This window comes from Vipera berus (genome assembly GCF_964194415.1).
Source record: "Vipera berus genome assembly, chromosome: Z".
NCBI classification, from domain to species: domain Eukaryota; kingdom Metazoa; phylum Chordata; class Lepidosauria; order Squamata; family Viperidae; genus Vipera; species Vipera berus.
In genome coordinates, this window is record NC_138205.1 from 133,685,042 (window position 1) to 133,708,511 (window position 23,470).

At 49.9% G+C, this 23,470-nt stretch overlaps 2 protein-coding genes across 4 annotated transcripts; one reads left to right on the plus strand and one right to left on the minus strand.

Moving 5' to 3' along the window:
* Positions 1-324: 324 nt before the first annotated feature.
* Positions 325-8,677, minus strand: LOC308677646 (GTPase IMAP family member 9-like). Of its 3 annotated transcripts, none has more exons than XM_081344250.1 (3): positions 8,585-8,677; positions 4,612-4,675; positions 325-2,342 (listed from the first exon to the last, which is right to left on the minus strand). In XM_081344250.1, exons 2-3 carry the CDS (start codon positions 4,628-4,630, stop codon positions 1,681-1,683), a joined length of 681 nt encoding a protein of 226 aa, XP_081200376.1. In that variant the 5' UTR covers positions 4,631-4,675; positions 8,585-8,677; the 3' UTR covers positions 325-1,680. The 3 variants fall into 3 exon arrangements, with proteins under 3 accessions (XP_081200376.1, XP_081200375.1, XP_081200374.1); XM_081344249.1 differs by having other exon boundaries at positions 4,612-8,090; positions 8,585-8,611; XM_081344248.1 differs by lacking the exon at positions 8,585-8,677 and having other exon boundaries at positions 4,612-8,234.
* A 946-nt stretch (positions 8,678-9,623) lies between these two features.
* LOC308678097 (verrucotoxin subunit beta-like) lies at positions 9,624-22,788 on the plus strand. Its single transcript, XM_081344944.1, has 5 exons — positions 9,624-9,941; positions 15,688-15,908; positions 18,091-19,796; positions 20,531-20,597; positions 22,035-22,788. Exons 2-5 carry the CDS (start codon positions 15,821-15,823, stop codon positions 22,664-22,666), a joined length of 2,493 nt encoding a protein of 830 aa, XP_081201070.1. The 5' UTR covers positions 9,624-9,941; positions 15,688-15,820; the 3' UTR covers positions 22,667-22,788.
* Positions 22,789-23,470: the final 682 nt, after the last annotated feature.

Sequence of the window (23,470 nt, forward strand, 5' to 3'; positions counted from 1 at the left end):
AGTTGTGATATCTGGAGTGTTGTGTTCCTAATGGAGATCTGTCTGTATTCGGAAGTCCCACCAGATCTTCACCCTCTCATTCTCCACAACTTTTTCCACCCTATGTTCCCACGACTTTTTAGACACAGGCAAGTTGTATTTTTTTTACACAATGCCCAGTGGATTAGTTTAGCAACTCGGTCATGTCTAGCTTTTTAATCGGTTTGCGCGATTTTGCTGCACTCACATATTAAATGTGAAACAGTTTCAACTTTGTTGTTGCAAAGTCCGCAATTTGGATTGTCAGTAGATTTTTGCATCTTCACTTTCATGGCATTAGTTTGTAGTGCTTGTTCTTGAGCACTATTATTATTATAATTATTATTACTACTACTACTACTACTACTATTATTATTATTAAAGAGAAATAATAGAAATAATGCAAATAGAAATAGAAATAAAAAGAAATAATAAAAATACAAAGAAATAGAAATAAATGGAAACAGAAATAATAGAATTCTTTATTGGCCAAGTGTTGATTGGACATACAAGGAAATTGTCTCCGGTGCTTAAGCTCTCGCTGTGCATGCAAGCAAGCCGTGGTAACTCATGATCGTAATCATAAAATGCCATCATCCTAACTCATAAGATACATTTAGTGATAGCCACAGGATACTAAATAAGTGATCGACATAAATCATGATAGGATACTAAATAAAAGCGAGCGATATAAATCATAGTAGGATACTAAATAAAACAAGCCATATAAATCATAACAGGATACTAAAAAAAAGCGAGCGATATAAATCACAACAGGATACTAAAAAAAGCGAGCGATATAAATCACAACAGGATACTAAAAAAAGCAAGCGATATCAATCATAATAGGATACTAAATAAAAGCGAGCGATATAAATCACAACAGGATACTAAATAAAAGCGAGCGATATAAATCGTAATAGGATACTAAATAAAAGCGAGCGACGGTTATAAGAAGCTAAGGAAATCGGTAACAGCAAAGAGGGGCTGCCCCAAAGAAATGGGGGTCAACTTAATTTAATTTTAATTTATTAATATTTCTATACCGCCCTTCTCCCGAAGGACTCAGGGCGTCCAAAGGGCCTGAAGGCAGGGGAAGAAGCAACGGATGGAAACGGATCAAGGAGAGAAGCAACCTGGAATTAAGCAGAAATTTCCTAACTGTGAGGACAATTCACCACTGGAACTGCTTGCCACCGGACGTTGTGGGTGCTCCATCACTGGAGGTTTTGAAGAAGAAACCGGACAGCCACCTGTCTCAAATTGTACGGGGGTCTCCTTGCCTGAGCAAGGGGCTGGACTAGATGACCTCCAAGGTCCCTTCCAGTTCCATTCTGACTGAACCTACGGAGAGCCTCAGTCCCAAAGGCGCTTTTCCCAAAGGCCTCGGGAATTTCTTGGCTTTCTTTCCTCAGAAGACCATTTCGCTTCTCGGCCCGGAAGCTTCTTTGGTCGGAAGAGAAGTCCAGTCCGAACGGAAGAAGCTTCCGGGCCGTGAAGCGAAACCTCTTCAGGGGAAAATGAAGTCCGGTGACCTTTGAGGTGGGGTGGGGGGAACAAAGAAAAGCACAGCTTTGGGATGACACAGCCAAAGGGATCCGTGGCCCCCTTCTCCAAACCAGATGGGCCAGAAGGGGCCCGTGTCCATCCGGAGCTCCTGGATCACAGGATGTTGCACAGCCATGCCGGGGCGCTCTTCTTGTCCTCCTCCATCATATCCTTGGTGTAAAAGGGGTTGGCTTTGTTCTTGTCCACCAGCTTGTCCACCATCCTGATCAGCTCGTTGACCTGATCCAGCTGTTCCCGCCCTTCCGCCTTGTTGTTGAAGGCCAGGCACCGGTTCCCGCAACTCTGGATCTGCTTCCTCAGCTCCTGCAAGGCGGGGGCGCCCTCCTCGGACAGCATCTCGTGAAGGGAGCGCCCCTCCAGGTCCTCCTTCCGGGTGAACAAGACGATCATGTAACTCTTGGCCCGCAGGGTGAAGATTTTGTTGAGGAGCTCCGCCACCTCTTTCTCCTCCTTGCTGAAATGGCCCAGACGGATGACCTGGATGATGACGTGGGGACCCGGGGAGCAGAACTCCACGCATCTTTTCACTTCCTCAACAGTCACCGGCTGCGGGTATTTCGTATCGAAGAAGCCCGGCGTGTCGATCACAGCCACCGTCCTCCCATCCGGAAGGGTCCCCGTGACATTTCTACATTTGACTGTAACAGACCCGGTCTGCATCTTGGACACGAAGGCTGGCTTCCGTAAAATGGTGTTGCCAACGGCACTTTTCCCGTTGCCCGTTTTGCCGACCAGGACGATCCTCAGGTCTGCAACTGGAAGGGGGAGAAAGAGACAAATCGGTCAGGGGGGGGCGTCCCGTTGCTCGCCTGGGAGAGAATGTAGGGGAGAAAACGGCAAGAAGGCGGCACGCAACAGGGAGAAAGCCCAGCTGCTTAACTCGTGGGGGTTTTTTTGTTTTTGTTTTGCATCCGGCTTCACACAAAAGGAACAAAAGTCCCGCCTCTCAAAAAAGGCACTGTAAAAAACAGATTAGGAATACTAGTCAAAATGGCGAGAATAAACAATCCGGCCTCTCAAAAAGGGCATCATAAAAAACAGATTAGGAATACGAGTCAAAATGGGCAAGAAAAAACAGCCCTGCCTCACAAAAAGGGCCCCGTAAAAAACAGATTAGGAATACGAGTCAAAATGGGCGAGAATAAACAGTCTGGCCTCACAAAAAGGGCCCCGTAAAAAAACAGATTAGGAATACGAGTCAAAATGGGCGAGAAGAAACAGCCCCACCTCACAAAAAGGTCCCCATAAAAAACAGATTTGGAATACGAGTCAAAATGCGAGAATAAACAGCCCCACCTCACAAAAAGGGCCCCGTGAGAAACAGATTAGGAATACGAGTCATGATGGCGAGAATAAACAATCTGGCCTCTCAAAAAGGGCCCCGTAAAAAACAGATTAGGAATACGAGTCAAAATGGGCGAGAAGAAACAGCCCCGCCTCACAAAAAGGGCCCCGTAAAAAACAGATTAGGAATACGAGTCAAAATGGGCGAGAAGAAACAGTCTGGCCTCACAAAAAGGGCCGCGTAAAAAAACAGATTAGGAATACGAGTCAAAATGGGCGAGAAGAAACAGTCTGGCCTCACAAAAAGGGCCGCGTAAAAAAACAGATTAGGAATACGAGTCAAAATGGGCAAGAAGAAACAGCCCCGCCTCACAAAAAGGGCCCCGTAAAAAACAGATTAGGAATACGAGTCAAAATGCGAGAATAAACAGCCCCACCTCACAAAAAGGGCCCCGTGAGAAACAGATTAGGAATACGAGTCAAAATGGCGAGAATAAACAATGGCCTCTCAAAAGGGGTACTGTAAAAAACAGATTAGGAAAACGAGTCAAAATGAGCGAGAAAAAACAGCCCCACCTCACAAAAAGGGCCCCGTGAAAAACAGATTAGCAATACGAGTCAAAATGGGCGAGAAAAAACAGCCCTGCCTCACAAAAAGGGCCCCGTAAAAAACAGATTAGGATTACGAGTCAAAATGGGCGAGAAGAAACAGCCCCGCCTCACAAAAAGGGCCCCGTAAAAAACAGATTAGGATTACGAGTCAAAATGGCGAGAATAAACAGTCTGGCCTCACAAAAAGGGCCCCGTAAAAAACAGATTAGGAATACGAGTCAAAATGGCGAGAATAAACAGTCTAGCCTCTCAAAAAGGGTACTGTAAAAAACAGATTAGGAAAACGAGTCAAAATGAGCGAGAAAAAACAGCCCCACCTCACAAAAAGGGCCCCGTGAAAAACAGATTAGCAATACGAGTCAAAATGGGCGAGAAAAAACAGCCCTGCCTCACAAAAAGGGCCCCGTAAAAAACAGATTAGGATTACGAGTCAAAATGGGCGAGAAGAAACAGCCCCGCCTCACAAAAAGGGCCCCGTAAAAAACAGATTAGGATTACGAGTCAAAATGGCGAGAATAAACAGTCTGGCCTCACAAAAAGGGCCCCGTAAAAAACAGATTAGGAATACGAGTCAAAATGGGCAAGAAGAAACAGCCCCGCCTCACAAAAAGGGCCCCGTAAAAAACAGATTAGGAATACAAATCAAAATTGCCAGCCAGCCACTCATGGGCCTGGTTGCTTGCGCAAATGTGGCCGAGAGCGCCTGTGAGGCTCGCTCAAGTGGAGCTGCGTGCCCGAAGATACACGCCCGCCCCAGCCAGCCATTCAAGGGCCCAGTTCCTCACGTAAGTGGGGCCCAGCGTGCAATACAGGAGCGAGGCCCAGAACACCCACCACACTTGCGGGAGTGAGGCCCCAAACGCCCGTGAGGCTCACGGGAGTGGGGCTGTGCCCGCGCGCACACACTCGTGCACCAGCCAGCCAGCCACCCCAGTTCTGAATAGGCCCTGGACGGGAAGTAGGCCGCAGCCCATAGATTGGGAACCCCTGACTAAGACACGGGAACACCTCCAATTTGCAAAGAGCACCAGGCCGGCGGGAATAGCCAGGAGCCCCAAAGAGAGGCTTCAGAAGCCGGCACCTCCCACCTACCACCCACCCCTTTTCTTTCTCCTACCCGAGATTTACCTGACTCGGCCGCGCCCATCTTGCCAGCAACTGGACAGTCTCTTCACGCCGATCTTCAGGGTTTCTGCAGGAAAGAGCAACGCACGAAGGGAAGCGAGTGGTGCAAGCAGCCTCTTTCGGAAAGGCAGGTTGGGAGGCACAGCAGCACGGGAGAAAGAGCAAGGAAAAAAGAAAGAGGCAGAGAGGCCAAGCTGTCTCCCGGAGAGCAGAGGCGGCAGCCTTCACCGGAGTCTTCCTCGGGTGACTTTCAAAGACCGGCCTTTCGCAAACACCAATGCAGGCAGTCCTCGAGTTACAACCCCAAGGGCCTTCCACATTTCTGTCGGGAAGCGAGGCGTGGCCTAAGTCGGCTTTTGCCCCATTCGACCACCTTTTACCGCCTGGCTCTTCAGGGTGATCGCTGTTGGGTCCCCCGATCTGGATTTCCCTGTGGACGTGGCTCGCCAGAAGGTCGCAAAAGGGGATCAGGTGACGAAAAGACCCGCACACGTACGACCGTCGCTGCATCCCCAGGGTCCCGGGACTAAAATTCGACTGTTTAGCCACCGACTCGTATTTATGTCGCTAGTCGTGTCCGGGGGACAGCGCGATCCCCTTTTGCGACTTACCCACAACGTGGCGAGGATTGTCGTAACAGGAGACAAAACCCCTATTTAGCGACAGAAATGTGGAACTCCCTGGCGGTCGTAAGAAACCAACCTGCCACTTCTCCGCTTTTGGTCTGTGGCGTTTCTGCTCTGGTCTGTCAAGGGTGGAGCGGTTTTGGAAACCCTAGGAGAACAGGGAAATGAGGATATTATGGGCTGGGAAGTCGGGCGGATGATTTTTCTCTCTCTGTTAAAAAAAAATATGATGATAACGGGTTTGTTTTGGGGGGAGGAGTTTAACAATTTGGGATCCAGGCACATTTATGTAAATAATCTCTTTATATCCTCGCTATATGCATTCTGTTTCTATCTATACCTCTATATTTATTTATTTATTTTATTTTAATCTAATCCCATTTATATCCCGCCCTTCTCCGAAGACTCAGGGCGGCTGACAATGTAAGCACAAATCAATATATTTCTATCTCTATCTCTACTCTATTTCTCTCTCTATGTCTATTTCTATCATATCTATTTATCTGTCTATATCATCTATATCTCTAAGAAGAGACTGGACAGCCATTTGCCTGAAATGGTATAGGGTTTCCTGCCTGAGCAGGGGGTTGGACTAGATGACCTCCAAGGTCCCTTCCAACTTTTTATTATTATTATTATTATTATTATTATTATTATTATTATTATTATTATTATTATTATTATTATTATTATTATTATTTCTCTATTTCTATTTCTCTGTCATATCTATTTCTGTATCTCTATCACTATTTCTATCTGTATGTGTGTATGTATCTAACTATGTCTACCTATCTCTTATCTATTTCTATCATCTATCTCTTATCTGCCTCTATTTCTATCTATCATCTCTTTATCTGTCTATATCTCTATCTCTATTTCTATCTCTATTTCTATCATATCTATTTCTATTTATACCTCTTTATATTTCTATATCTATCTATCTCAGATCTATCTCTATCATTCCATCTCTATTTCTATCTACCTCTATGTCTCTACTTCTATTTCTATCATATCTATTTATCTGTCTACATCTCTATTTCTCTATCTCTATTTCTATCATCTATCTCTATTTCTATCATATCTATTTATCTATATATCTCTATCTCTATTTCTATCTCTTTCTCTATCTATCAGATATATCTAACAGATCTATCTATCTATCTATCTATCTATCTATCTATCTATCTATCATCTCCATGTATCTACTGACCAACCCTATCTCTCTTTCTTTCTTTCTTTCTTTCTTTCTTTCTTTCTTTCTTTCTTCTTTCTTTCTTTCTTTTTCTTTCTTTCTTTCTTTCTCTTTTTTCTTTCTATCTCTATCTATCTATCTATCTATCTATCTATCTATCTATCTATCTATCATCTCCATGTATCTACTGACCAACCCTATCTCTCTTTCTTTCTTTCTTTCTTTCTTTCTTTCTTTCTTTCTTTCTTTCTTTCTTTCTTCTTTCTTTCTTTTTCTTTCTTTCTTTCTTTCTCTTTTTTCTTTCTATCTCTATCTATCTATCTATCTATCTATCTATCTATCTATCTATCTATCTATCTATCATCTCCATGTATCTACTGACCAACCCTCTCTCTTTCTTTCTTTCTTTCTTTCTTTTTCTTTCTTTCTTTCTTTCCTTCCATCCATCTATCTATCTATCTATCTATCTATCTATCATCTCCATGTATCTACTGACCAACCCTATCTTTTTCTTTCTTTCTTTCTTTCTTTCTTTCTTTCTTTCTTTCTTTCTTTCTTTCTTTCTTTCTTTCTTTCTTTCTCTTTCTTTCTTTCTTTCTTTTTCTTTCTTTCTTTCTTTCTTTCCATCTATCTATCTATCTATCTATCTATCTATCTATCTATCTATCTATCTATCTATCTATCTATCTATCATCTCCATGTATCTACTGACCAACCCTATCTTTTTCTTTCTTTCTTTCTTTCTTTCTTTCTTTCTTTCTTTCTTTCTTTCTTTCTTTCTTTCTTTCCATCCATCCATCCATCTATCTATCTATCTATCTATCTATCTATCATCTCCATGTATCTACTGACCAACCCTATCTTTTTCTTTCTTTCTTTCTTTCTTTCTTTCTTTCTTTCTTTCTTTCTTTCTTTCTTTCTTTCTTTCTTTCTTTCTTTCTTTCTTTCTTTCTTTCTTTCTTTCCTTCCATCCATCCATCCATCTATCTATCTATCTATCTATCTATCTATCTATCTATCTATCTATCTATCTATCTATCTATCTATCTATCTATCTACCGAAATAGGAGAGCCTTTATTCTCATTTGTTACTGTGGCCACCTTGGCACACGTTAAAAGTGACATTCCCTTACCTGCTCACCAAAGGGTACATATCTATAGTAGCCACGTAGTCCAACCCCCTGCTCCAGCTGGAGACCCTAAGAATCCTAGAGGGTCCGGACCACCAGCGGGAGGGGGGGGTTTCCAAACACAAAGGAGGAGAGGAATGGCAACAGTTGGAAAAGAACGCAACTCTGGAAAATCCCTCGGGAAAAGGGGCCGGAACTCCGTTCCAGGGTCTTCCTCAACCAAAAATAAGCGCTCTCTCTTTGTCTGTTTCTGTGTGTGTGTGTGTGTGTGTGTGTGTAGAAATTAAATATTAAATAATTAAAATAATTAATTTTAATATTATTCATTATTATGTTTTAATTTATTCATGGGCATTTTGTTTAATCGTTTTTAATTTTTGTATCTTGTTTTTTAATATGTATTGCCCTGTTCACCGCCCTGAGTCCTTCGGGAGAAGGGCGGTATACAAATAAAATTAATAATAATAATAATTATCGGGAAGCTTGAGAATTCACAAGGTTGAAAGGAGGAGAGCTGGGCTCAGATCGGGGTCTCTACACAAAATAATAGCAATAGTAAGAAGAAACAAGAATAACAACAACAACAACGAGAAGAAGAATAAGGTCCTGTTTGGGGGACCTTTAGCCAACTGGGGGGTCCAGCCACATTCCCATCAATAGGCTTCCTTCCCTTCGCAACACACAACTTCCCAAAGGAAGCGGATCCCCCGGAGCACCCAGAACAGAGAAGCCCCCCCCCATCTCCACTCTCCTCTCTCTCTCCCACGGGAACCCCCTCCCCAAATTCCCCCCTCCCCCCAAAGCTAGACACCCCCACCGCCCAGCCTGCAAGGAAGAAGACAAGAGGGGAGGGGGCTGGAAGAGGCTCCCCCTCCCCAATTTCTCAGACGACCCCCCCCTCCTCGACGCGCCCCTGGACGGGAGGGGAAGGGGAGACCTCCCCCACCCCCCCCCACCCACTCCCCTGGCGCCCGCATCCTCGGCGGGCGAGGCCGGCCAGGAGAAGCATCGGGCGGCGGGAAACCCACCTGGAGCCGGACAGAGCGGCGGGGCTGGCAGGACTCGGTCGAGCGACTCGCAGCAAGGACGACGCCGTCCTCCGCTCTTTCGCTTTCGCTTGGAGACGGCCGCTAAAAAGAGCGGGGGGGGGGCAGGGGAAGCAACCGGAAGGAAAAAGAGGGCGGGTCTCCTCCCTGCCGAGAGGTAGGCAGGCAGGCAGAGAGCGGGAAGGGGCCTCGGAGGTCCTCTAGTCCAGCCCCCGCCCCGCTCAGGCAGGAGACCACCCCCCATACATCATGAGAACGGACAGACTTTGAAAAAGGACCCCGGAGGTCTTTCTTCTAGTTCAGCTCCCTGCTCGGGCAGGAGACCCTGAGAGATTTACCGAATCACCGAGTCGGAAGGGAGCTCGGAGGTCATCGAGTCCAACCCCTTGCTCAGGGAGGAGACCCCTACAGAATCACAGAATTGGAAGGGACCCTGGGGGTCATCTAGCCCAAGCCCCTGCTCACGCTGGAGACCCCAACAGAATCATAGAAGGGCGGAGTTGGAAGGGACCTCGGAGGTCATCTAGCCCAACCCCCTGCTCAGGGAGGAGACCCCTCCAGAATCACAGAGTTGGAAAGGACCCTGGAGGTCATCTACTCCAACCCCCCCCCCGCTCGAGCAGGAGACCCTAACAGAATCATAGAATTACAGAGTCGGAAGGGAGCTCGGAGGTCATCTAGTCCAACCCCCTGCTCAGGCAGGAGACCCATACAGCAGGGGGTTGGACTAGATGACCTCGGAGATCCCTTCCAGCTGTCTTATTCTGCGACTCTCTAAGGGTCTCCCGGTTCAGTGGGGGCGGGAGGGGCCGTTGCCCCCTCCCCCAATTCCCCCTCGCCCAGGCGTCGAGCCAGCCGCAGCTAATGGCCGGAAAGCGAAAGTGAAGGCGAAGGAAAGCGAAAGTCTCCGGGCGGCGGCGCCGCTGCTGCTTGGAAATCACGTGACGGAGGGGAAAAAAAGACCCCGAAGTTGCTCCCCCCCGGAGGAAAAGGCGGAGTCGCATCCCCAAAAATAGGCTGTTTATTTCCCGTTCTCTTACGGGCCGTTAGGGGCGTCTTTTCCTCCCCCCCTCCCTTTTTCCCCCAAGCTTCCCTTCGTCCAAAATGGGGAGGGAGGAAGGGGGGGGTCCGCCCAGAAGGTCTCTTGGTTCGGCTTGGGGAGCGGGAGGACGCGCCTGGTGTCCGGCCGCGGAGATCGCCCTTAGGAGCTTTCCTTCCTGGGCGGAGGGGTCGGTCTAGAAGACCTCGGAGGTCCCTCCCGGCTCCGCTCTTCGGGTGGCGAGCGGGGGTCCGGCCTGCAGTCGCTCCCGACCCCTCTCCGGAAAGAGCCGCGGGCAAGGTAAGTGTGGGGAGAGGGAGGAGGTGGGGGGAGAGGGAGGGAGAGAGGGAGGACAGGAACCCCCCCCCTTCCCCTTCCCTCCGGGTGGGCCCAACTAGATGACCTCGCAGGTCCCTCCCAGCCGCAGGGAAGCAAAAACAGCGGCGGAGAGACGAGTTTCCCCCACCTCCACGGTCTCCACTCCAGCCTCCGCGGGATCCCGCCTTGAGCCTTGTCTTGAGCGGGGCGAGGGGGTCGGACTAGATGACCTCGGAGGTCCCCCCCAGCTGGTGGGAAGAAAAAAACCGCGGTGGATAGAAGAATTTCCCCCCCGCCGCACTCTCCACTCCAGCGTCCGCGGGATCCCGCCTTGAGCCGGACGGGCTGCCTTGTCTTGAGCGGGGCGGGGGGTTCGGACTAGATGACCTCGGAGGTCCCTCCCAGCCGGAGGGAAGCAAAAACAGCAGCGGAGAGAAGAGTTCCCCCCCCCCGCGACACACACACACACACACACACACTCTAGCGTCCGCGGGATCCCGCCTTGAGACGGACGGGCTGCCTTGTCTTGAGGGGGGGGGCGCGGGGGCGGCGGGTCGGACTAGGTGACCTCGGAGGTCCCATCCGGCCCTAGCAGCCTGTCCTAGGTGCCCTGCCTCCCCCGTCGCCAAGTCGCCACGCGAAAGGATCTCCGCGGGGCCGAAGGGGTCTCCGCCCGCGGGGCAGGGGTGTGTGTGTGGGGGGGCGTACAGGTGGATAGACACGGGTCTTGGCGGCACGTGAGAAGCCCCCCTCCCCCCAAGCCGCGGGTGAGCTGCGCTGGAGCTCCGAGTCGGTCCCAGGAGGAGGAGGAGGAGGAGGAGCGAGGGGCAACTGCGGGTAAGAGAAGCCCCTTGTCTGAAATGGGACTATAGGTTCTCCGGCTTGAGCAGGGGGCTGGACTAGATGACCTCCAAGGTCGCCTTCCAGCTCCTATTCTATTCTATTCCGTCTTTCCTTTTTTGGGGGGGTGGGGTGTCCTGGAAGACCCTCCCTGCGGTCCTCATAGCTCTGACAGGCCATCTTATTCCGTGTCTCCCGCCACCCTCCCTCTGCGGCAAACTAGGGTTTCAAACGGGGGTCTTCACGCTTGGCCCTTGCATGGCTTGTGGACTTCAACTCCCAGAATCCCTCAGCCAGGCACGCCGGCCGAGGCATTCTGGGAGTTGAAGTCCACAGGTCATCAAGGGTCTTCAGGCTTGGCCCTTGCATGGCTTGTGGACTTCAACTCCCAGAATCCCTCAGCCAGGCACGCCGGCCGAGGCATTCTGGGAGTTGAAGTCCACAGGTCATCAAGGGTCTTCACGCTTGGCCCTTGCATGGCTTGTGGACTTCAACTCCCAGAATCCCTCAGCCAGGCACGCCGGCCGAGGCATTCTGGGAGTTGAAGTCCACAGGTCATCAAGGGTCTTCAGGCTTGGCCCTTGCATGGCTTGTGGACTTCAACTCCCAGAATCCCTCAGCCAGGCACGCCGGCCGAGGCATTCTGGGAGTTGAAGTCCACAGGTCAAGGGTCTTTACGCTTGGCCCTTGCATGGCTTGTGGACTTCAACTCCCAGAATCCCTCAGCCAGGCACGCCGGCCGAGGCATTCTGGGAGTTGAAGTCCACAGGTCATCAAGGGTCTTCATGCTTGGCCCTTGCATGGCTTGTGGACGCGACAGACTTCAACTCCCAGAATCCCTCAGCCAGGCACGCCGGCCGAGGCATTCTGGGAGTTGAAGTCCACAGGTCATCAAGGGTCTTCAGGCTTGGCCCTTGCATGGCTTGTGGACGCGACAGACTTCAACTCCCAGAATCCCTCAGCCAGGCACGCCGGCCGAGGCATTCTGGGAGTTGAAGTCCACAGGTCATCAAGGGTCTTCAGGCTTGGCCCTTGCATGGCTTGTGGACTTCAACTCCCAGAATCCCTCAGCCAGGCACGCCGGCCGAGGCATTCTGGGAGTTGAAGTCCACAGGTCATCAAGGGTCTTCAGGCTTGGCCCTTGCATGGCTTGTGGACGCGACAGACTTCAACTCCCAGAATCCCTCAGCCAGGCACGCCGGCCGAGGCATTCTGGGAGTTGAAGTCCACAGGTCATCAAGGGTCTTCAGGCTTGGCCCTTGCATGGCTTGTGGACTTCAACTCCCAGAATCCCTCAGCCAGGCACGCCGGCCGAGGCATTCTGGGAGTTGAAGTCCACAGGTCATCAAGGGTCTTCACGCTTGGCCCTTGCATGGCTTGTGGACTTCAACTCCCAGAATCCCTCAGCCAGGCACGCCGGCCGAGGCATTCTGGGAGTTGAAGTCCACAGGTCATCAAGGGTCTTCAGGCTTGGCCCTTGCATGGCTTGTGGACTTCAACTCCCAGAATCCCTCAGCCAGGCACGCCGGCCGAGGCATTCTGGGAGTTGAAGTCCACAGGTCATCAAGGGTCTTCACGCTTGGCCCTTGCATGGCTTGTGGACGCGACAGACTTCAACTCCCAGAATCCCTCAGCCAGGCACGCCGGCCGAGGCATTCTGGGAGTTGAAGTCCACAGGTCATCAAGGGTCTTCACGCTTGGCCCTTGCATGGCTTGTGGACTTCAACTCCCAGAATCCCTCAGCCAGGCACGCCGGCCGAGGCATTCTGGGAGTTGAAGTCCACAGGTCATCAAGGGTCTTCACGCTTGGCCCTTGCATGGCTTGTGGACTTCAACTCCCAGAATCCCTCAGCCAGGCACGCCGGCCGAGGCATTCTGGGAGTTGAAGTCCACAGGTCAAGGGTCTTCACGCTTGGCCCTTGCATGGCTTGTGGACTTCAACTCCCAGAATCCCTCAGCCAGGCACGACGGCCGAGGCATTCTGGGAGTTGAAGTCCAAAGGTCAAGGGTCTTTACGCTTGGCCCTTGCATGGCTTGTGGACTTCAACTCCCAGAATCCCTCAGCCAGGCACGCCGGCCGAGGCATTCTGGGAGTTGAAGTCCACAGGTCATCAAGGGTCTTCACGCCTGGCCCTTGCATGGCTTGTGGACGCGACAGACTTCAACTCCCAGAATCCCTCAGCCAGGCACGCCGGCCGAGGCATTCTGGGAGTTGAAGTCCACAGGTCATCAAGGGTCTTCACGCTTGGCCCTTGCATGGCTTGTGGACTTCAACTCCCAGAATCCCTCAGCCAGGCACGCCGGCCGAGGCATTCTGGGAGTTGAAGTCCACAGGTCATCAAGGGTCTTCACGCTTGGCCCTTGCATGGCTTGTGGACTTCAACTCCCAGAATCCCTCAGCCAGGCACGCCGGCCGAGGCATTCTGGGAGTTGAAGTCCACAGGTCATCAAGGGTCTTCAGGCTTGGCCCTTGCATGGCTTGTGGACTTCAACTCCCAGAATCCCTCAGCCAGGCACGCCGGCCGAGGCATTCTGGGAGTTGAAGTCCACAGGTCATCAAGGGTCTTCACGCTTGGCCCTTGCATGGCTTGTGGACTTCAACTCCCAGAATCCCTCAGCAGGCACGCCGGCCGAGGCATTCTGGGAGTTGAAGTCCACAGGTCATCAAGGGTCTTCACGCTTGGCCCTTGCATGGCTTGTGGACTTCAACTCCCAGAATCCCTCAGCCAGGCACGCCGGCCGAGGCATTCTGGGAGTTGAAGTCCACAGGTCATCAAGGGTCTTCACGCTTGGCCCTTGCATGGCTTGTGGACTTCAACTCCCAGAATCCCTCAGCCAGGCACGCCGGCCGAGGCATTCTGGGAGTTGAAGTCCACAGGTCAAGGGTCTTTACGCTTGGCCCTTGCATGGCTTGTGGACTTCAACTCCCAGAATCCCTCAGCCAGGCACGCCGGCCGAGGCATTCTGGGAGTTGAAGTCCACAGGTCATCAAGGGTCTTCACGCTTGGCCCTTGCATGGCTTGTGGACTTCAACTCCCAGAATCCCTCAGCCAGGCACGCCGGCCGAGGCATTCTGGGAGTTGAAGTCCACAGGTCATCAAGGGTCTTCACGCTTGGCCCTTGCATGGCTTGTGGACTTCAACTCCCAGAATCCCTCAGCCAGGCACGCCGGCCGAGGCATTCTGGGAGTTGAAGTCCACAGGTCAAGGGTCTTCACGCTTGGCCCTTGCATGGCTTGTGGACTTCAACTCCCAGAATCCCTCAGCCAGGCACGCCGGCCGAGGCATTCTGGGAGTTGAAGTCCACAGGTCATCAAGGGTCTTCACGCTTGGCCCTTGCATGGCTTGTGGACGCGACAGACTTCAACTCCCAGAATCCCTCAGCCAGGCACGCCGGCTGAGGCATTCTGGGAGTTGAAGTCCGCAAACCATCCAAGGGCACAGTCGGAAGATCCTTGGTTGTAAAAGTCGAGATGGCGGCTGGCTGGACTCAAAGCAAGCCCCTCCTCTTTGGGGCGGACCCACGGATAGGCAGGGCTACCGTGCCCCTCCCCCCCTGTTTGCAGCCGCCATCTTGACTTTTTGGACCTACGGTCAGCCTTGTGGGATCTCTCCTTCCGGGACAGATTGGCAGGAGGTTCCACCTGGGTTTATTTGCGGGTTTATTTCCCGTAAATTTGGCCATTTCTCTCCAGTTCCCTACGACGTGTTGTATTTTTCGCCCGTCTTAGCGTTGTTTCTCTCTCGCTAATTCCTCTTTCATTTTCTTTCCAACTCAGTCGAAAATTAGACAATTTTATCTTCCATTTTTTTGAAATTTGATAAGGAATCATACGTTTTTTTTTTAAATGAACTTTCCATCAGGAGATTAGCACAAATGTTGGAAATGTAAACACAAACCAGGTACATCACAATAATAACAATAACAATAATAACAATAACAAAACAACAACAATAATAACAATAACAATAACAACAATTATTGTTCATCTCCCATTTTGAAATTTAATAAGAAATTGTAAAAAAAAAATTAATGAACTTTTCACCAGAAGATTAGCAAAAATGTTTAAAACGACGTCAGAGAAATGTTGGAAATGGAAACACAAACCAGGTACTTAATAATAACAGCAGCAACAACAAACAACAACAACAATAATAATAAAGGTGGAAGGGACCTTGGAGGTCATCTAGTCCAACCCCCTGCTCAGGCAGGAAACCCTATACCATTTCAGACAAATGGTTGTCCAGTCTCTTCTTGAAAACTTCCAGTGTTGGAGCATTCACTGCTTCTGGTGGCAGGTTGTTCCGCTGGTTAATTGTTCCGACTGTCAGGAAGTTTCTCCTTAGTTCCAGGTTGCTTCTCTCCTTGACTAGTTTCCATCCGTTGCTTCTTGTCCTGCCTTCGGGCGCTTTGGAGAATAGCTTGACTCCCTCCTCTTTGGGGGCCGCCCCTTTGCAAAGTCGATCAATCAAGAATAGAGCTAGGAAGGACCTTTGAGGTCATCTAGTCCAGCCCCCTGATCAAGCAGGAGACCCTAGACCAGGGGTGTCAAACTGCCGGCCTGAGTGGTCGAAAAATTATTATTCTACGCGGGGGAGAAAAAAAACTACTAAAAACCTAGTTAAAAAAATAATAAAAAAAACTTTTTTTAAAAAAAAAATAGGCTCGTGGACTTCAACTCCCAGAATTCCTTGGCGCAGCCGGGGCTGAGGAATTCTGAGATTTTTGAAGTCCCCGAGTCTTAAAGTTGCCAAGTTTGAAGAGGCCTGGTCTAACTAACTAAGCCTGAAGTGGGGCTAGAGAATTGTCCCTGGAATTTATGAGCCCGGCTAGATTTGTGTCCGTGCAAGGATTCCAAACTAATGGCACGCTTCACGCCTCCTTCCAGCTCAGCCTGCTGATCTCTTACCACCACCACCCCGGCGGAATCCGGCTGCTGCATTTTTCCCTTCGGGAAGCTCCTCTCTCTGCAACTCTTCCTTCCCCACCCCCCGGTTGGAAGTGGGGCCGGAAGTGCCGGAATGGAAGGGTCCCTGGAGATGCCGGCCCTCGGCCGCCCCTTCCGGCTGGGAACGCTGTACGACGGCCGCAAAGATTCCCTGATCCCAGGTAAGGCTCTTCCATCCACCCTCCCGGCTTTCTGCCATCGCTCTGGGGCTGCAGGAGGCGGTGGGCGGGATCCCGGGGAGTGCCCCCCCTTAAGGACGGGAGTTCCCGGACAGCTGGTGGGGGGGCAGAGGAGAGCTCTTCCTTCGGAGTTCCTCCGGGTGGGAGACGGCGAGAATAGAGATAGTCAAAATAGGATGGGATAGAATTAGAATCCGAAGAATTGGAGTTGGAGTTAGAACTAGAATTAGAATTAGAATTAGAATTAGAATTATTTTATTTATTTATTTTATTTTTATTCCATTTATATCCCGCCCTTCTCCGAAGACTCAGGGCGGCTTACAATTTAAAGCACAAACCAATGTGCTTAGCAATTAGAATTAGAATTAGAATTAGAATTGATGGTATGAATGGAATGGAATGGAATATGAAATAGAATAGGATAGGGAATAGAATAGAATGGAATGAGAACGGAACGGAATAGGAAATAGAATAGGAAACAGGAAATAAAACAGAACAGAATAGGATAATATAGAATAGAAAATATAGAATAGAATAGAATAGAATAGAATAGAATAGAATAGAATAGAATAGAATAGAATTCAGAATGAATAGAATAGAATAGAATAGAATAGAATAGAATAGAATTCAGAAAGAATAGAATAGAATAGAATAGAATAGAATAGAATAGAATAGAATTCAGAATGAATAGAATAGAATAGAATAGAATAGAATAGAATAGAATAGAATAGAATAGAAAATATAGAATAGAATAATAGAATAGAATAGAATAGAATAGAATAGAATAGAATTCAGAATGAATAGAATAGAATAGAATAGAATAGAATAGAATAGAATTCAGAATGAATAGAATAGAAGAATAGAATAGAATAGAATAGAATAGAATAGAATAGAATAGAATAGAATAGAATAGAATAGAAAATATGGAATAGAATAGAATAGAATAGAATAGAATAGAATAGAATAGAATAGAATAGAATTCAGAATGAATAGAATAGAATAGAATAGAATAGAATAGTATAGAATAGAATAGAATAGAATTCAGAATGAATAGAATAGAATAGAATAGAATAGAATAGAATAGAATAGAATAGAATAGAATAGAATAGAATAGAAAATATGGAATAGAATAGAATAGAATAGAATAGAATAGAATAGAATAGAATAGAATAGAATAGAATAGAATTCAGAATGAATAGAATAGAATAGAATAGAATAGAATAGAATTCAGAATGAATAGAAGAATAGAATAGAATAGAATAGAATAGAATAGAATAGAATAGAATAGAATAGAAAATATGGAATAGAATAGAATAGAATAGAATAGAATAGAATAGAATAGAATAGAATTCAGAATGAATAGAATAGAATAGAATAGAATAGAATAGAATAGAATAGAATAGAATAGAATAGAATTCAGAATGAATAGAATAGAATAGAATAGAAAATATGGAATAGAATAGAATAGAATAGAATAGAATAGAATAGAATAGAATAGAAAATATGGAATAGAATAGAATAGAATAGAATAGAATAGAATAGAATAGAATAGAATAGAATAGAATAGAATAGAATAGAATAGAATAGAATAGAATAGAAAATATGGAATGGAATGGAATGGAATGGATTGGAATGGAATGGAATGGAATGGAATGGAATAGAATAGAATAGAATAGAATAGAATAGAATAGAATAGAATAGAATAGAATAGAATAGAATAGAATAGAATAGAATAGAATAGAATAGAAAATATGGAATGGAATGGAATGGAATGGAATGGAATGGAATGGATTGGAATGGAATGGAATGGATTGGAATGGAATGGAATGGAATAGAATAGAATAGAATAGAATAGAATAGAATAGAATAGAATAGAATAGAATAGAATAGAATAGAATAGAATAGAGTAGGGTAGGGTAGGGTAGAGTAGAGTAGAGTAGAGTAGAGTAGAGTAGAATAGAATAGAATAGAATAGAATAGAATAGAATAGAATAGAATAGAATAGAATAGAATAAGAATAAGAATAAGAATTATAGAAGAATAGAATAGAACAGAACAGAATAGAATAGAATATAGAAATAGTTTCATATGAAACCATGTTCTTTTTCATCAATAAACCGCAAAGCACGTTACGAGCAGCAACTGCGATTCCCTTTTCTTGCAGACATCACTTTGTGGGATGCCGAGACTCTGCAAAAGGAGGTCACAACCGAGGCCCGCTCCGGGAAGGAGGTTCAGGTCCTCCCGTCGGCCTCCCTGCAGAGCAAAGCCGAGGCCCTCAACCTGAAGGGCGCCCTGAAGGCCAGCTTCCTGGGGGAGCTTTTCGAAGTGGGGGGGGCCGCCACCTACCTGGAGGAGGGGCTGCCCTCCGCGCGCCAGGCCTGCGGCACCCTTCACCTCCGGACCACCACAGAACTGAAGCAGCTGCCGACAGGTTTGCTCAGCAGGGAGAGGGTCTTCTACCGGGAAGCCCTTGAGGAGGGGTCCGCCACCCATGTGGTCACGGCCGTGCTCTACGGGGCCCAGGCCTTCTTCGTTTTCAACCGCCAGGTCTCCAAATCGGAAGATATCCGGGAGATCCAGCAGCGTCTTCTGGAGATGGTTGAGACGATGTCCAAGGCGGCAGCCGAAGGCCGAGCTCCGCTCGGACAGAGCAACGCACAGAGAGAAGCGGAAGGTCAGATCCGCTGTACGTTATACAGCGACGTGGCCCTGAAAAACCCGGCAACTTTTCAGGAGGCCCTGGAAACCTACGCCAGTTTCCCCCAAACGTCCGGGGAAGTCGGGAAGGCTGTGCCGGTGACCGTGTGGTTATACCCGCTGGTCAGGTTGGATCCCAAAGCGGCTCGGCTCGCCCGGGACCTTCCCTCGGGCTGGCTGGGCGACGCCCAGGCCCACTTGGAGTCCCTACGGGAGGCGGATCTAGCTTGCCGGGATCTGCTCGGATCCCCACCGGCCGGCCTCTTCTCGGAGATGAAGGACCGACTCGAGCAGCTGAGGCGTCTCTGCAGGCAACACGGTCAGGCGTTCCGGCTGGAAGTGGGGACAACGCTGCTGTCCGTCCAGGCAGGAAAAGAAGAGGCTGGCGTCCTGGGGGCCCTGTCCACCGGCTTGATTCGGAGCCCCTTCCACCGGCAGGCCCTGACCGAGTTGCTGGGCCGGAAGAAACGGGAGATGGAATTCCTGGCCCTCTGCCTGTCCCGCCTGCAACGGCTGGAGGTGGTCTCTGCTCCGAGCAAGCTGGAAGAAATACTGTTCGGTTGCCGGCACCGTTTTCTGGTGGCGTTCATGTTGACCTCCTTGCGCGGCGGGGATCCCGATGTGGAGGAGTTGCGAGGCTGGCTCCGAAGGCCGCTTTCCGAGGGGAGCAGAGAGCCGGCCTCTTCCTCAGAGAAGCCGAGCTCCAAGCTGTGGTTCGAGGACGAAGGGAGAAAGCACGGGATCCGCTGCGCCGTTGCCTCCCTGTCGGACTTTGCCCAGCTCCACCAGAATCGGGGCGACCTTCGCTTCCTGGTCTCCTCCGTCTGGGACGAGAGCCGGCCGGGAGCCTCGGTCTACCTCTACGAAGACGGCAAGCTGGTCGACCGCCAGCTGGAGCTGCCCTCCCAGCCAGGCCCTCCCGGGGTGGAGCTGGTCCAGGCGGACCGCGTCCGGGTCGTCGTCCGGCCGGCCAGTTTTGGGGCAGCTTCAGTCTCCAGGTACGAGGTGCAGTACCGGATGGCCGGGGACGAGTGGGCCAGCCTCCCCGCGGAGGAGCTGCGGGTGCAGCTCAATGTGGAGTACCAGTTCCGGTGCGCTGCCGTGACCCCAATAGGAAGGGGCCGATGGAGCGAGGCGGTTTCCGTGTGTCACCCGGAGAAGGCCGAAAAGGTAACCGGAGGCCTTCTGCAGTCTAGTCGGGCTGAAGGGGAGGAGCAGGGGGAGGAGGAGGAGAGGAGAGGAGAGGAAAGGAAAGGAAAGATGAGGGAAGGGAAGGGGAGGCAAAGGGGAGGGGAGGAGAGAAGAAGAAAGGAAAGGAAGGGAAAGGAAAGATGAGGGAAGGGAAGGGGAGGCAAACGGGAGGAGAGAGGAGAAGAAAGGAAAAGAAAGATGAGGGAAGGGAAGGAGAGGAGAAGAAAGGAAAGATGAGGGAAGGGGAGGAGAGGAAAGGAAAGGAAAGATGAGGGGAGGAGAGAAAAGGAAAGGAAAGATGAGGGAAGGGAAGGGGAGGCAAAGGGGAGGAGAGGAGAGGAGAAGAAAGGAAAGGAAAGGAAAGGAAAGATGAGGGAGGCAAAGGGGAGGAAAGGAAAGGAGAGCAAAGGAGGGGAGGGGAGAGGAAGAAGGAGCAGGAAGCCCCCTTCCCTGAGCCTCAGAGGTCCTCCCCCTCCTCCTCCTGGGGCAGGGGGGAGGGGTCTCCCCAATTAATGTCCTGCCCCTTGGCGTGTCCTCCCGTCTCTCTCTGTCTCCCCCCCTCGCCCCGGGAGGATGCCCCGGGAGCACCAGCGGCCTCAGCCGCACCTACCTCTCCCCCTTCCCGAGGGAAACCCGGGCGAGGGCCGTCGCCTCAGGGTGGGTGAGGGCGAATCCCGGCCCTCCTTGCCACCTTCTTCCCTTCCCTTCTCCAGGTGGCTCCCCTTCCGCGAGGGAGACAGGCCGAATTTGGGAAGCGCGGCCATCCAGGAGGAGAAGGAGGTAACCTTCCACGCTGCTTCCGGCGTTGCCGGGCCGGAGCCCCGGCTCTCCTCCCGTTCCCAGGGGCTGGCGGGGAGCGTTTCGAGAGAAGCAGCGGAAACGGCGTGTGAAACATCGGGAAAAAAATGAGGGAAGTGGGGGAAAAACCGGGGGGGAGGGAAATAAATCCGGGCGCCCCTTTCCCAGCCGCCGAGGGAAAATCCTTCGGCTTTTGACTTTGTTTTTCCTAGCTCAAGCCAAACCCGTCGGTTAATTTCACACACACACACACACACACACACACACACACACACACACACGCCCAACGGTACAGGACAGGCAGTCCTCGACTTACGAGGGTTCGTTTAGTGACCCTCGGATGTTACGACGGCCCCCAAAAGACGGGGCCAAGGACGGGGTTTTTTTTGCAGCCTGGCGAACGACGACGCCTTCCCGGGAGTCAAAATTTGGGCTCCCGTTTGTGACGGTCGTCGCGTCCCAAAACTGCGTGCAATGGGGGCAAAACTCTCCCTTAGCCACGTAAATTTGGGGGGGGGGTCAATTGTGGCCGTAAGTTGAGGACTACCCCCAGCCTTACGCCACTGGAAGTGATGTTTTCTTTCTTGTGTTTTCTCTTTCCCTTTCTTTCTCCTCCTCTATTTCTTTTTCTCCTTCTCTTCTCTTTTCCTTTCTCCTCTTTTTCTTCCTCCCTTCCTCTCTCTTCTCTTTCCTTCTCTTCTCTTCCCATTCTTTGGTTCTCTTTCATTCTCTTTCGTTCTTTTCTCTTCTCTTTTGTTCTTCTTTCGTTCTTCTCTCTTCCCTCCTCTTCCCTTCCCTTCTCTCCTCTCCTTCTCCTCTTCTTTCTTTTCTTTCTTCTTCTTCTTTCCTCCTCCTCTTTCCTTCTCTTCTCTCGTTCTTTTCTCTTTTTTCATTCTTCTCTTCTTCCCTCCTTCCTCTTTCCCCCTTCCCTCCTCTTTCCCTTCTTCTCTCCCTCTCCTTCTCTTCCCCCTCCTCTCCTTTCCCCCCTCTTCTCTCTTCCTCCACTTCTTCCACTCTCCTTCTCTCCTCCTCTCTTCCCCCTTTCCTCCTCTCGTTCTTTCATTTTTTCTTTCGTTGTTCCCTTCTTCCCTTTCCTCCTCTCTTTCCCCTTCCATTCTTCTCTCCTTATCCCCTTTCTCTCTCATTCTCTCCTTCCGCTCTCCTCCTCTCCTCCCCCTTTTTCTCTCCTCCTCCCCTTCTCTCCTCCCCTCTCTCCTTTCCTCTTCTCTTTCCTCCTCTGGTTCTTTCGTTCTTCTCTTTTTTTCTTTCGTTCTCTTCTTCCCTTCCCTCCTCTTTCCCCTTCCCCTTCCCTCCTTCTCCTTCCCCTCTTCTCTCCTTCTCTCCTTACCCCCTTTCTCTCCTCTCCTCTCTTTCTCTCCTTCCGCTCTCCTTCTCTCCTCCTCCTCTTCTCCTCCCTAGTGCCAGAGCTCAGGGTCGTCCTCCTCGGGAAAACCGGAGATGGGAAAAGCGCCACGGGAAACACCATCCTGGGAAGGAAACACTTCAGGTCCGAGATGAGTGTACAGACGGTCAGCCGGCACTGCGAGTGGGGGGAGACGCTGTTCAACGGCCGGAAGATCGTGGTGGTGGACACACCGGGCATCTGCGACACGCACCTCTCGGAGAGCAAAACGTCCGCCGAGTTGAAGTGCTGCGTGGAGCTGTGTCCGCCCGGCCCCCACGCCCTCCTCCACGTCCTGAAGGTGGGGACCTTCACCAAGGAGGAGAAGAAGACCATCCACTTCATCAGAAGCGTCTTCCAGAAGGAGGCCCTGCGCTACCTCATCCTCCTCTTCACGCACAAGGAGGACCTGGAGGGGGCGTCGCTGCAGAGCTTCATCTCGGCGCAAGACATGGAGCTGAAGCGCTACATCGCCGAGTGCGGGAACCGCTGCCTGGCCTTCAGCAACCGGGCCGGAGGGATGGAGCGAGAGGCCCAGGTGGAGCAGCTGATCCAGATGGTGGAGGAGCTGGTGGAGAAGAACCAGCAGGCCCCCTTCTACGGGGAAGACGCTCGCAAGGGCTCCTCCTGGAAGTTCTCCTTCTTCTGAGAGTGGGGGGAGAGAAAGAGAGAGAGAAAGAGAAAGAGGGAGGGAAGGAGGGAGAGAAAGAGAGAGAGAGAGAGGGAGGGAGAGAGTGGGAAAGAGAAAGGGGGGTGAGAGAGAGGGACAGAAAGAAGGGAGGGAGAAAGAGAGAAAGGAGGAGGGTATGCTGGAGCAGATTGTAGTCTACTTAGGGATTAAGCACTGTGTTAGAGTATTTAGCATTTACAGGGTTAATGCCTCATGGAGAGAACTGTATGTAAGACCGTTTAGCACAGAGGTCTTCAAACTTGGCCCTTTTATGACCTGTGGACTTCAACTCCCAGAATTCCTCAGCCAGGCACTCTGCCTGAGGAGTTCTGGGAGTTGAAGTCCACAAGTCATAAAAGGGCCAAGTTTGAAGACCCCTGGTTTAGCATTTCAAAGGTTAAAACTGCCGTTTCCTTAAGAGAAGGCTTCTGGGAAATGTAGTCTAGTTGTTAGTCCTATCGCTAGAGGAAAGAAGATGCTCTTGGGCTGAAATCTTAACGCTGAGGGAACTTCTATTTGATTGACACCCCTTTGTATAGCTCGATATATCTTCTTTCTACCGCTTTATAGACCTCCTTTGTATAAATGGTGATCTCCATTTTCATATATTTTCTTTACGCAACGTTATGTATCCTTGCAGAGCATCATTGTGGTTGTTTTTTTCCCCCGATCTCCTCCTTTTTTCTGCGGATTGCACTGACATTTCCTGCTTCTAATCTGAAAGGTTAATAAAGAGGCTTGCGAAAAACAAATTATTCGGGGCCCGAATAATTCAGCCAATCA

Excerpts from the sequence above, each read along its gene's own strand:
- LOC308678097 (XM_081344944.1), top strand. The coding sequence starts at position 15,821 with ATGGAAGGGTCCCTGGAGATGCCGGCCCTCGGCCGCCCCTTCCGGCTG. Across the intron at positions 15,909-18,090 it reads CAAAGATTCCCTGATCCCAG|ACATCACTTTGTGGGATGCC; the intron begins GTAAGGCTCTTC and ends CTTTTCTTGCAG. Across the intron at positions 20,598-22,034 it reads CCATCCAGGAGGAGAAGGAG|TGCCAGAGCTCAGGGTCGTC; the intron begins GTAACCTTCCAC and ends TCTCCTCCCTAG.